The sequence below is a fragment of the Larus michahellis genome, chromosome 8 (genome assembly GCF_964199755.1).
Source record: "Larus michahellis chromosome 8, bLarMic1.1, whole genome shotgun sequence".
Taxonomy (NCBI): Eukaryota; Metazoa; Chordata; class Aves; order Charadriiformes; family Laridae; genus Larus; species Larus michahellis.
Window position 1 is genome coordinate 22917729 of NC_133903.1, and position 12894 is coordinate 22930622.

At 51.4% G+C, this 12894-nt stretch overlaps 1 protein-coding gene across 5 annotated transcripts in view; it reads right to left on the reverse strand.

Moving 5' to 3' along the window:
- ASTN1 (astrotactin 1) overlaps nucleotides 1-12894 on the reverse strand; it is a 65044-nt gene that overhangs the window by 6377 nt on the left and 45773 nt on the right. For 3 of the 5 annotated variants that reach the window (XM_074597363.1, XM_074597366.1, XM_074597365.1), the window contains 6 exons: nucleotides 12597-12730; nucleotides 11750-11901; nucleotides 11266-11401; nucleotides 11035-11135; nucleotides 10261-10444; nucleotides 1292-5009 (listed from right to left, as the gene is read on the reverse strand). In XM_074597363.1, coding sequence (XP_074453464.1) covers nucleotides 4775-5009; nucleotides 10261-10444; nucleotides 11035-11135; nucleotides 11266-11401; nucleotides 11750-11901; nucleotides 12597-12730 — 942 coding nt within the window. In that variant the 3' untranslated portion in view covers nucleotides 1292-4774. Of the gene's footprint in view, nucleotides 1-1291; nucleotides 5010-7122; nucleotides 8541-10260; nucleotides 10445-11034; nucleotides 11136-11265; nucleotides 11402-11749; nucleotides 11902-12596; nucleotides 12731-12894 lie in introns of those variants that run through there. The other 2 variants (XR_012588657.1, XM_074597364.1) reach the window with 2 other exon arrangements.

Here is a 12894-nt window from a genome sequence, read left to right on the forward strand (position 1 = left end):
GGGACACAGTGCCTTGTGTGAGGGCCCCAGAAGCGCCACATCATTCATGCATGCGCTGAAATGCAGAAATCCGTGCTGGTACATACCTGAGGATGAATAGGGACCGCCGGCCAACAGCAACCCTTCCAACATGCACATATATTACCAAACACTTCCTAAATAGCTGCCATTTTGTGTCAACTGGTGACACATCTTTTATAAAGGTCCACTTGCTTTTTGGGGTGGTTTTCTCCAAACCCCCATTACTTGCAAGCCAGATGACCCCCGAAGAGATTTGCTCTGGCAAAGGTCTGATGAGCCAGCCGTGCTGAGACCTTCTTACATAGCAGCTCAGGCTTGCGACTGCATGCCTCGCTGCCATGCAGCCCCTCTTCTCCTCCTCCTCCTCACGTTTCATTCCACAGCCATGGGTTATTGTGCAATGAGACGGTGGCAGCCACAGCACTTAACTGCATGGAAAATAGCAAAAGGAAAGTATTGGGTGTATTTTTAACTTATTTTCCTGCAATTTAGCAGTGGGGGGAAAAAAAAAAAAAAAATCAAGTTGTTCCATGAGAGGTAATGAAGTCCGGTTTCCTATGGATTCATGTGCTATAGTCCCTAAATCCTCCCTCTCCCATGTCCTCCCAGGCATCCTGTCTGCCTGCCCACAGTAATCCCCAGCACTGCCTGGGTCTCCCACCCATCTGGCAGGGCAGGTGGCAATACACACTGGGCTCAGCCAAGGGGCCAGCCACTACAAGTGCTAATGGCCTGAACACTAAACACAACACTGCCCTCTCTAAGTGACTTCTAAGGCATCCTTTGTGTCTCTCATCTCTGCTCAGGCACTGATTTTTGCATTGTTCGGAGGACGTTAATATTTTTGATGCTGCTAGTCTTCCGTCAAAAGTCTGCCAGATGGACCAGGAAGTTCTCAGGGGGTGGCTGACTGCCAGATAGCACCATCCCAATCCACCTTATACCCTAAAAAGACAGGCTAAAAGGAGCTTTTTCTGACTCTGCTCCCAAAGTTCCAACACCCACATTGGTTTGTAAAGCAAGGACTGAGAGCCCCTCATGGACGGTATGTAAATGCAGTATTCCCCACAAAACCCGAGGGTGCCTGCAGGCATATGCACTTCGCCATGCCCAGCAGAGAAGGTTGGCAAGGCGAGGTGCAGGACACAGCTCTCCTTGTGTTGTGCTGAGTGGTTCGGGACTTCACTAACCCAGTGGGCAGACAGGCTAATGCTAAACTTGTGTGAAGACGCACCCAAGTTCAAAGGCTGGGAGTGTTTCATCCGCTACCAAAAGATGACATCAACTGCACCAAAACTATAAACAAACACTCCAGTTTGCCAGAGCCACAGATTAATAACAGCTCCATTTAATAATCAGTTAAATTATCATCTGGAGTTTTACATAGTGTTACAATGATTTTTTTGTTGTTGTTGTTGCTGTTGTTTAAGACCTTTTTTTTTTTTTAAGTAATCCAGAAGGGTTTTGTGTTTCTTGCTGCGTGGCTATCTCACCCTAAAGCACCCTACTTTCAATCTACAGTAGTAAAACGTCACATTAGAGTTTTAATAGAACATCAAGGAACATGAATTGTAGCCACCTTTGTAAAGAAAAGGACCAAAACATCTTTATATGTTAAATAACTCTACAACAAGTAAAAGGTAGTAATGCTATTACAGGGGTATGGGTGCAGCAAAGAAAACATAATGGCCCAGAGGTTCATCTCAGGTGAATGATCATTCAGTTAATTAATAAAACAAGAAGAGAGGGCGGGGGGTGAGGGAGGTTGCACAAATGTACAGAAAGCAGTGTCTTCTCCAGCTTTTTTGTGGTTGGCAGCATGAGAAGACACAGGAGTCTGAGAGAGAAAATACTGTGTAGGATACTGTGGCAGATGCAGATGGTGTCAGCTCTGCAGGGAAGGGCATGCCTTGGGGCTGTCCCACGGCTGTTGTGAGTGAGCAAGCCCCCTGCTACACATCTCACCCAGGCCAGGTCTGCAGCCATGGTGCAACCCCCCCACTGTGGTCTAGGCCCCCATGGCAGGCTGTTGGCGCTTGTCTGAGATGGGCTCATGTATGTATCTGGGGGGTTTTGGCAAGAAAATCTAAGTTCGAGCAAAATTCTGAGTTGCAAAGCCAGAGTGAAGAAACCAAGAAGGGAGCCTTCACAAAGCCACGGCCATCATGAAAATGGCTCCGCAGACGTGCCACACTGGCAGGACCTGCCGGCACAGCGGGTGCAGCAACACCACGGCGGTCAACCAGGCAGAGCACAGCCCCCCCAGCAGACTGCACAGTCCATCACAGGATGGGGATGCCAAGTCACGTCCAACTGTGCAAGGGTGATACTGAAGGACCGTGAACTGGTGGCTTTCCTCTCTCCCTCTGGGGTGGTCCATCTCCCAGCCCACAGGGAAGCTGGATCCAAGGGAGAAGAGCCCAGCCTGGCTGGCTGATGATGCTGCAGGGTTCTGGTTGACCATGCAAGGGCTTTGAAATGTGAGCAGAGAAGCAGAACAGAAATATCTGCAGAGCCCCAGTGCAAATCTTGGGGCAGGATGAAAAAGTAACCTAGGCAGGTGTGAATGGGTGGGGCGTCCGGGGTTTTCCTGGCAGCATCACAGCTAGTGGCTGGCAGACTGCACTGCTCCTGTCCCTGCTGCTGTACCTAGTAAGCAATAAAAGAGAGGAGTCTGCTACCCAAAGGAAAACAGTCTGCGTTTCATATAAAGGCCACGTAAGTGGTATTACTTGGCAAGCAACCAACTTGTGTCTGGGCCAGAGCAGCCTTCACTCAAGCATCCCTCCGAGGCACTGAGCGGAGGTGCCCTTTGCCCATCCCTGGATGGCTGCCCGGCTAGAAGTTAAAAGTTGTCTCAGTGTCCACTGGGAGAAGTGAGAGGATAAACCAAAGCATCTTGGCCAAGATTGCCCGTGGCTGAAAGGAAAAGGAGCAACAGCTCAGTATGGATCACCTGCCCACACATACCTGTGCACAGAGGTGGCGCTGGTCTTGCTCTGAGCCCCAAGCCCTTGGCAGCATCGGGCACATCAAAATATAAGGAGAAACATGGAAGAAAAAGCCAAAAGGACCCAGTAGACTTCTTCCTTGCAAAGAGCAGGTGTTTGCCCAAAGACCGCTTACAGACACAACACTGGGACACCCAGGTAACACTGACTGCTAGTGACTGCTCCCCAGTCTAGGCCAGATGCCCCTGGAGGAGAGGTCTGCCCATGAGAAGCCACGTGTTGTCCAGCAGGAAGATACTGAACTGTTGTTGTGCAAATACCGTGATGCAGCGCTGTCTGCTGTGACCGGCTGCGGATCACAGCCGCCTCCCTCCCAGCACCACGCAAATATTCGAGCTGTGTCCTTGGCAGGTAGCAGGAGGAATGAGGCAGAAAATCGTAAGAGACCGGCTGAAGATTGCTCCTGCCAAGACTGAAAAAAAAATGAAAAGGAAATTTCTTTCTGAAGAGGCATCGTAAAAATCCCACTGTAGGGCTTGTCCAGATCAAAAGTGCACAGCTGGCAAGTCCAGAGATGCCTCCTCTGCAAAGAAGGCTGGAAGCTGAAGCTAAAAGGAAGCCGTTTGCTGCCTCCAACACTGTCAGTGGTAACAGGGTTTTCGGGAACAGTTTGCTCTGAACTGAGCCCAGTGTCCCAGGACAACCTCAGCTCTCTGGTTTAAAAAAAAAAGTCACCAGTGAGAGCTGCAGATGTGAGCCTGAACACGGGCAAGCAACACCCCCAGAAGCCTGCCCGTCACACCAAGTCACTGAGCCCTCTTTGGGACGAGGACCTCTGGGACCATTGTGCAATGCTGCATCGGGGTACACAACACCTCGCACCCCTCGCCATGCAGAGCCTGCGCTATGCCATGGCTACAGGGCGGCTGGTGCAGTAGGCAACCTCGTCTGTGCTGTATGGGTGCTGCTGTCTTGACTGGGGCTCTCCTGAGCAGTAGTTTGACATTGCTTTGAAGTCTTTATTATGGTGGGTGAAAAAAAAAAACGGAAGGGATTTTTAAGTTGACTTCTAAGGAATTTGGTCCCACAAGAAGAAAGATGACGATGTCCAGCTGACCACTGGCCCTGAGACCAAGCTGCCCTCTTGGAGCAAATGTGGGCTTTGACTATCACAGAAGAACCTGAGGAGATGGGGGTCACCAATGCCCCCCTCTCCTTGCCCCAGCTGATGGCGCCCCACTCCTGCCTTGCAGTGGCACCATCACTTAGCCAGGTCTCATCCAGACCTCATGCTTTACAATTGCCAAAAAAACAACAATCCCAATTCTCTTGGCTGCCCAGTAGCTGGTTTGCTCAGCCACAACCATTAGCATCTCAACCTGACCTCCATGCCCTGCTTCCATTTTCCCAACCCTGCATCGCTTGCTGTCCCCTCATGCTTGTGTCACCGTGTTTCTCTCGTGACCAGTGTCCCCCACCCTCGGGGATGTTCCCCACAGCCAGAGCAGAGATGGGGCAGGCAGAAAGAGCTGTTCCCTTCCAACCTGCCCTCTCCACTGATGCTGAGGAACCTCTTGGCAAAATGAATAAAACAAATCCAAGAAAACTGGGTCCCACAAGACTTCTAACTAGAAAGGCTTTTGGCAAAGTCAAAGAAGAAACTAATACTGAGTCAGTCCTGCACAGAGTCCAAATTTTTGCCTCCAGAAACATCAGTGACACCCTCCCCGCCGTGGGTCCATGTATAAAACCTTCACAAATGCCCATGGGAAGGCCAGCATGAAAGCGGGCACCCACAACTCTCAGTAGTCCTTGTCACCATAGTCATTGTAAAGGACACTCAGCGTCTGCTCCTCGCACGTCTTCTTGAGGTCCCGGCTGAGCTCTGACCAGTCGAGCCCATAGGGCTTGATCTCACTGTAGCGGCACGCGAGGTACTTAAGGGACGAGCGCTGGAGGCTGATCTTGGGCTCTTGCAGGAGGCTGTTACACCAGTTGCTGAGGTCCCCCAGCTGCGAGAGGATGAGGCCAGCTTTCCTGCAGTGAGGGCAGGCAGGGGGAGATGCCAGGAGGAATGGACAGTGAGGTGTCAGCCAGGGCGATGGAGACAACATGGGGGGATGGTGGGAAAGGCAGAAGGAACGTATGAGGAGAGAAAAGCAAAGAGAGTTAAGGACTCCACGGGAGCTCCTGGACAGAGAAGAGACAATGCAAGAGTTGGGCAGTGAGGAGGGTAGAAGAGCAGAGCCTGACCCGGCTGGGATAAGGAGGGATGGGGGGGACACACTGCAAGTCTAAATTCATGCCCCTACCTGGGTCACAGGTGCCCACACCACCACCACGATGCTGAACCTGCTGCACTGGTCTTGGGACTTGCCTTATGCTTTTCTGCCCTGTCCCCCCTTGCCTTATGCTTTCCTGTCCCTGTCCACCCCATATCATCCCCCACAAGAAGGCTAGGTTTGCCGAGGGTTTAGTAAGGGGACAGTCACAGGTGTAGCTGTGAAATCTCCAACACCCTTTGGGATGGACATCATGAATGACTCAAATGGCACCACCACTCACTGCTGCAACTACTGGACCCCAAATACAACAGGATGGGAAAGTGGGAGCAAACAGCACTGCAGGCAGTGGGTTGGGAAATGCTAGAAGGTATCAGGCACAACATGTGTGGCCAGTCCAGGGCAGTGTCACCATGTGTGTCCTCTCCACCAAGTGCACGTGTTGCATGTCTGGGAACTGTGCCGGTCACACATGGCTTTGTATAGGACACTTCCATTAACATGTCAGGGCACGGAAAAGATGGGCATGCCGGGAGCATCGCTCCCTTGCTGTGACACGGCTGAGTGGGACATGGGAGAGGAAACGTATGGTTTTGGGGACCAGCATGCAGAGACGTCACTCTGCACTTAAACTAACACATAACAAGTATGTGTTAGCTTAAACCTGCGCTCCAAAATACATGTAGGATGCAGAGGGGAGCATGGGATGAGGTAGGCAGCAGATGCTCAAACCAGCATGGCAGCAGGACTGCCCAAAAGAACAGAAGGAAGGAGAAGGAGATTTAGGGAATAAAAAAAAAAAAACACCACCACTAAAAATATCATGCCTTTCATCTGTATTAGTCTGGCTTGGGGGTAGGGGTCTGCATGGAAGGCTGAAGGTGAGATAAACATTATGATCCTCATAAGACATAAGTACAATGAATGACCCTCCTGATACATGACTTGTAGCGTTTAGTAGTGGTTTAAGAAACATGTCTCAAAGGACATCGTGCAAACTAGAAGGAATATACTGAGGCATACAGCATAGGTTTGATCCAAAATGCCTCTGAGACAGCAAGGGATGTGGCAGAGCTCCCCCATTCTTTGCAAGTGCAAACACATCCTCCAATTGCAGAGGACAAAATGAGGAGAGGCAAGTCACGGCAGTAGCATTTGGTAAAGAGCCACAACCCAGCCAAGGAAGGCAGGAGAGGTCGGGTGACAGGGAGAGGAGGTCCAGGAGGAATCCGTTTTCAGCAGCAGACAGACTTGCAGCACTCCCAGGGCAATATAGCCTTGGTGTGCCCTTGTTCTGGTAGTGAGAAAGTGCTAAATTACCAACCCCTCGTGTTGGAAGAGATACTGGAAGAGCGCACAGCATCCTGGCCAAACGTGACCTCAATTATGTTCTCTTCTTTTCATGTTTTTCCTCTTAAAATTGTGCTTCTAATGCTTTTATAAGAAAAACAGTTCGTTCAGATAAAATACATTATTTTAATTTTAAACTTCTCTAGCACTTTGGGTGATTTCCAGGGAATCTGGCAAATGTGGAGGTAATGGGTTCAAATTAAGTGTCTTGCAGGTATTGCATGTGCCTGGAAACCAAGACAAAATTTTAAGTGTCTCAGGAGCTGGGCTAAGTTTCCTAGCCAGTTTCAAGGTCTATTTGAGGATTGGTATACACAGGGAAGAGAAGATACATCCCCTTGGTAGCTGTAACTCAGCGTCTATTCTGCACGGAGTAGGCAGTGGAGGCAGAAATCACGATGCTGGGGAAAAAAACCAAAACCTCTTTGTCACACTCTTGCTTGGATTAGCAGAGGTTGTGTGTGGAGCACACGGTTGTGTTGTGGCTGGTTTGACAGCTAAAGTGTGACTGTACTGACCTCAGAGTAACATCCACAGTCCCTCCACACCTTCCTCTAAGCCAGGTCCACCAGGAGAGAGCTGCTTGGAGAGGAGTGAATTTACCCCAGGCACAGCCAGAGCCAACCTTGGCTTTCCTGGAAAGGAAACCCTCAAGAGGTCCATCACAGTGCAGATGGTCATGCACAGCTCACCCCTTGCTATCCAGCTTCAGGTGGCTACAGCTCTGAGGGGCCGGTCTGGAGCCACCAAGAGGTTGTGCAGCTCTGCAGCCATGTGACACTTGCAGCCCTGGAGCTCACATCCAGACCACAGCAGAGAGGTGCAGGTGCTTAGCACAGTGCTGACTCTGGAGATAGCCATCCAAGCTGGCCGGGTCTTCCAGCTGTTGGAAGGTAGCAGACATATCAGTCCTCTTGGTCCCCACACCTAGACCCCTGGGCAAGGTGCTGCAATTGCTTCTCTTTCTCCAGTGTCACAGGTACCCTAACAGGAATGCTGAATATGATCCTACAGATATTGGCCCAAAGCCCGTAGACACCACCAGACTTCACCAGTCTTTGCATCAAATCCTACTTTCGCTCGTTACTTGCTAGAAAATGACTTGCCTTTCCCTCTATTTGTTCTCCTGATGCAAAGTCCAGGGCTCTCTGCAGCCATTCTCATACTGGGAGGGAGCAACTTGCATTTGTAATCCCAGACAAGTTATCTGCATGCACCCTCGCTTCCTTCAGTCCAGTAGCCGGTATCGCTGAAAAGGGAGGTGAGCGTGCCCCGAGTGAGCAGAGCCAGAAGGCGGCATGGCCGCGTGGAGGAGGAGGGACATGGTAGAGTCAGTCGCGTGGATCCACATCCAGGACTTCAAAAGAGCATCAGCAACAGTCACACAAACACTCTGTCTGCTGGCTAAATAATGTCATCTGCAAGTGATTTGTCCTGTCACCACCAGTCTGGATGCTTCGCCCTCGCAGACGATCAAACAGGAGGCCTGCTTTCCAAGATTTGTCATCACCAGAACCCACTGCAGCTGCCTAAATGTGTCTTTCCAAGTAGTGCGAGCTGCAAACACTTCATCAGCAACTTGCGTCATCCCATCTTAAGTGCTCCAGCATTTCCAGAGGGTGGAATTAACCCTCTGGCTTATAGATTCACACAGCAAACAGTAATATTTGGGCAATTCAGTAGCATTTCTGGCTGCTCCATCCCAATGCACCTCTGCCTTGTGGGGATAAAGGAGGCAGCTTCCACCCTATGTTCTGGATGGTCCTTGGTCTCCTTGCTGAGGCAATGAGTAGCAGTGGCAATGCTTGGCCTCAGTGCTGGCAGTGGCTGTGGGATGACTCCAGTCTGTCACATAGGGAATTTTATGTAGTCCTCACGCAAACCATCACAACAGATGTCAGTTGGTCTGTGCAAACCACATCTGGAACTTTCACATCTGGAAATGGAGACAGAGCAGCATCACCGCAGCTGGGCTCGAGACAAAGGTGCGGCTTAAGTCCAAGCCTGCTGGTCACAATCGGTGTCACGGGAATGAAGCAACCCTGGGCAGAGAAGCTAGAGGGAACCTCAGCCTTAACAACAAGTCTCCACATACTGGGATGTCGCTACTGAGTTTTGAGGCTCTGCCTCAGAGAGTTTAAATTTCTTAGAACATAAATGGGAAAAGGGAAAAGAGGAGAGACACCAGCTTTGCTCCAGGGAGCGGGGGATCTCTTGGGAGTTTCCCACCAAAGCTGAACTAGGAGACATGCTTAAGAGACACTAAATTCAAGACAGGCACCAGATATTTGCTGAGTCTTTCTGACCTCATAGCAGAGAAGGTACACAAAGCATCTCCAATCCTCTGCTAGAAGTCCAGAAGTGATCACCTGGAAGACAGATAGTGGGGATACCAGCAAGAGGAGGTGTGGGGCAGGGGATAAGGTGGAGGCCATGCATTTCATAGATAGGAGCTGTTGCTGACGTACATTTGAAGTAATCTTGATTTCTGGATGGGCTCAAGACTCTGGTTCTTTGGAGGACAGATGTTACGAAACAGCACTGCAGCCCACACAATTTCCCAGCCTAGCTTGATAAACTGACTGGAAACATCCATGTTACTGGGAAACCATGCAGACCAAAAGTGGACTTGGAAGGACATGGGGAGAAGGGAACATCTGGCTGCCTTCACAAGCCTGTGGCATGAGGCACCCCATCCCCAGAGAGCTGGAGGGGCTGCAGTGACCTGGAGAAGCCCAGGAAGAGGACATAGTGCTCACTGAGGCACGAAGGGACTGTCTCAGCCAGGAAGAACACAGGGCAACCTCCCCAATAACCTACCATGGAAGCTCAGCACTGCCTGGGCACCAAAAATACTCATGTCCCTAAGATCACCCCACATTACCACAGACATGGATCAAAAGGAAGGGAACACATGTGCAATTCAGCGCCAAGGTCAATCCACTGCCTGCTTTGGACCACAAGTGACAGTGAGTTCAACGCACAGAGATGCATTCAACTCAAGCCAAAGCCCAGGAGGAGGAAAACCAAGCCTGACCTTGGCATGCACTTGGTCTGTGTGTTTCAGCAACTTCATTCAGCAGCTTCCACAACCAAGATGATCTGTGTCAATTTGTCCAGTAGGCATGGAGGTACAACCACCTTCTTGCACTTCCTCTCCTCCATCAATGCCCAGGGCTCTTCTCCAGGGCCACCACGCTCCAACCATACTCCCTCCCTTCTCACCAGCAGCAACCTCCATTCCTCAAAGGTGCGCTATTTTTCTGAGATTTTCTGCCCTTTTGCCTGTGGCAGCAGCTACTGAGGGAAAAAGAGAATCTCATTCCTGTCCCCTTCTTACCCTACATGGAATAAAAGGACTAGGTAAAACTCCAGAGACGGTATAGGACTGATGAGATGGACAAGGACAATGGGTTGACAACGGTTACCTTTCACCTTGTCCTATGCTTATGGCCCTTCATGGGAGATGGCTGGACCCCGAACATATGCACAGCATCCAGCAAAACAGAAATCCCACTGTGAGACTCTAAGCTATATCATCAAAACAATTCATGAGATTTGCCAGAGAGCCACCTTCCTGGTGACCAACATCTATGAGGGCTAAGCATGTTGGTGGGCAGGCCTGTTTACGTAGCCAACCCAGCTCCCGAGCCTACCTGGGTCCCAGTTCATCTTCACAACGCCAAGTGAACTCCCCAAAGCTCTCATAGTGCTGGTTGTAGTGGTAAAGGACTCGGTGCAGGCTGGGGGAACCCAGGTCCAGTAGAGTGTTGTAGGCTGTTTGCTGCTCCTTGCCACTGGTATAGCCATTGAAGAGGTTGTAGATCTTGTCTGCTATTTCTGGGCAGAAGGACAGGGAATATTCAGTGGGGTGCAAGGAAAAACATGAACAAAGCCCACCAGGCTAAACCTCAGCTCTAGGGAAACCAAGACCAGAGCCAAGATTTTCCCCTGAGGTATGATTTATATCATATCAAGACAAGGTCCCAATGGAGGAGCAATAGAGTAGATGGCATTCTCTGGACTCAGTCCAGGTTAGGTGGTGTCATCAGGTATTGTTAGTGAAATATCATTTGTTTATGAGAAGGCACACAACTGGGGTTTCTTAAGCACAGACACCACCTCCACTATCAGTTGCTTTCAGGACAGGACAGGCAGGTCTTCTTGGTTATTTCATTATGTCCCGAGTGCTTGCCTCTCCACCCATCCTCCCACCAGCCCAGAGCACCTCTGTGTTTGTTTGTAGAGAGGATGTGTGCTTCCTGCTATGCTCCACACCAACGCTCAACACTATGTGGCAGCACCTGGGCCACCATGGGTGAAGGAGATGTAACAGCCAGGGCACGAGATGTGTGCAGGGACATGCTGGAAGGGGGATCTCCCTGTTTCTGGTCCCAAGCATCACAGTCCAGCAGCTCCCTCCATCTCACCTTGAGCTTTCACATCATCTACCACGGGGCAGGGGGTCTTGACCGTCACATCACTGGACCTGGAGCGTCTTCCTGTGTTATCTACTCCCCACAGTGTGAACCTGGCCGAGAAGGAAAAAGGTAAAGCTCTGAACTCTCAAGCCCTCATGCAAACACAGGCAGCATCAGGCAGGAGCACCATGGTCAGGGCAACAGTGCTGCTACGGGCATGGCATAGGGGAGGCAACTCACATGTAGGTGGTGTCAGGCTCTAGGCAGCGAACGATGAGGGAGATAGTGGAGGACAGCCTGTCAGGCACTTGGGCTGGCATGGCGCAGGGCGACTTGGCACCGGAGATGATGTCATCCACGAAGCTCAGCACTGTCTCTAGGGAGAGAGGGGGAGGACACGCTGTGGGTGATGACACAAGGCGTCCCCAGGGCTGTGGAGAGGTGCTGAGGTCTGTGCTCACTACCATGGTTCCTGGTGCCAAGGGGAACCAAGGCTTGTGCATGAGGTTGGTGCAGAGGTGGACCCATTGCTTTTCCAGCAAGGCTCATCACCATGGCATGGAGCTGCCACTCCTGCAGCATGGCACGCAGAAGAGGGACTGTTTTCTCTTCCACAGGATACTGGGTATGTTTCAGCATTCCCTTGCAAAGAGGGAGACAGAGGGTCTCCTCCAACATCTCCATCCCACCCTCCACAGAGAGAATCAGTAAAGTCCCCACTCACCTGTCTCCACCTTGGAGTGGTCCATCCTGTCAGTGACTTTCTCTTGACGGAGGAGGTAGTCAACGATCTGCACCCCAATGGGAGGCTCTGAGTGCTCCCACTCCAGCACCACCAGTGTGCTGCTGGGCTCATGCACGGTGGAGAGCCGCAGGCTGGGGGGCAACACCGGCCGGTCAGCATCTCAGGAGGGCAAGATCCACTGCCCACCCCCACTGCCCATCCCCACTCACCCTCACCCATGTCTATCACTACCTCGCTGCCCCTCTGTGCCATAAAAAGGCAGCAAAACCACCAGGCTGAGGCATGGGAGAGTTGCTGAGGATAACCTCTCCAGCTGGTCCCCACGGCTGGTGCAGAAGACAGCATGAGTGTGTTCTGCCCATGTTTGCCAGTGCCACTTACTCTGCTGTGCAGATCATGTGCAAAGGCACCTGAAATGAGTTGGTTTCTGTAAGGTAGTACCTAGGGACAGTTTTTGCATGACTCTCTCATGAAGTGAAAAGGCTTCAAAGCCACTAACCCGTGAGAGAGCAAGCTCAGGACAGAAGTGATTCCCCCTCTCCTACCCCTCCTGACTCTGGACATGCTGGTCCCAAGGGCTCCTTCCCTGGGGTTTTACGCTACCAGGATGGATTCAAAACCAGGTCCCCAGTCCTCAACTGAATTTAGAAAATACACTTCATCTCTGCACCCTCTGCCTGATTTCCAGGTCCCCCATCCACTTGCGAACCCGTCCCATAAAGCTACCCCAGCCCCACCACTTCCTGCCACCACACCGTTCCCCATTGCCACCTCCTCCCAGACCCATCACTCCAAAAGGCCAGACTGGGAATGCCTGGAGACCTACATGGGGTGTGGGAGAGGTGCGCAGGTGGGCAGCCCATCAGCCCCGAAGGCACTCGAGTCACAGCGGCACCAGTCCTCGATGACATCCCCGCTGCCTGAGCACCACAGTGAGCTCATGGTGGCCTCCTGCAAGAGCTGGGAGAGAGGAGGAAGGGGTCAGCAACAGTCAGGTGATCTCCCATCCCACTGCTACTCAAGACAGTGCTCATCCATTCCGCAGTGGGTTCAGTATAGTCTATCCACCCTGGAGAGCAGAGTCAGCCAACGGGCAAAGGCTGCCATGGCTTGACATGGTGCTA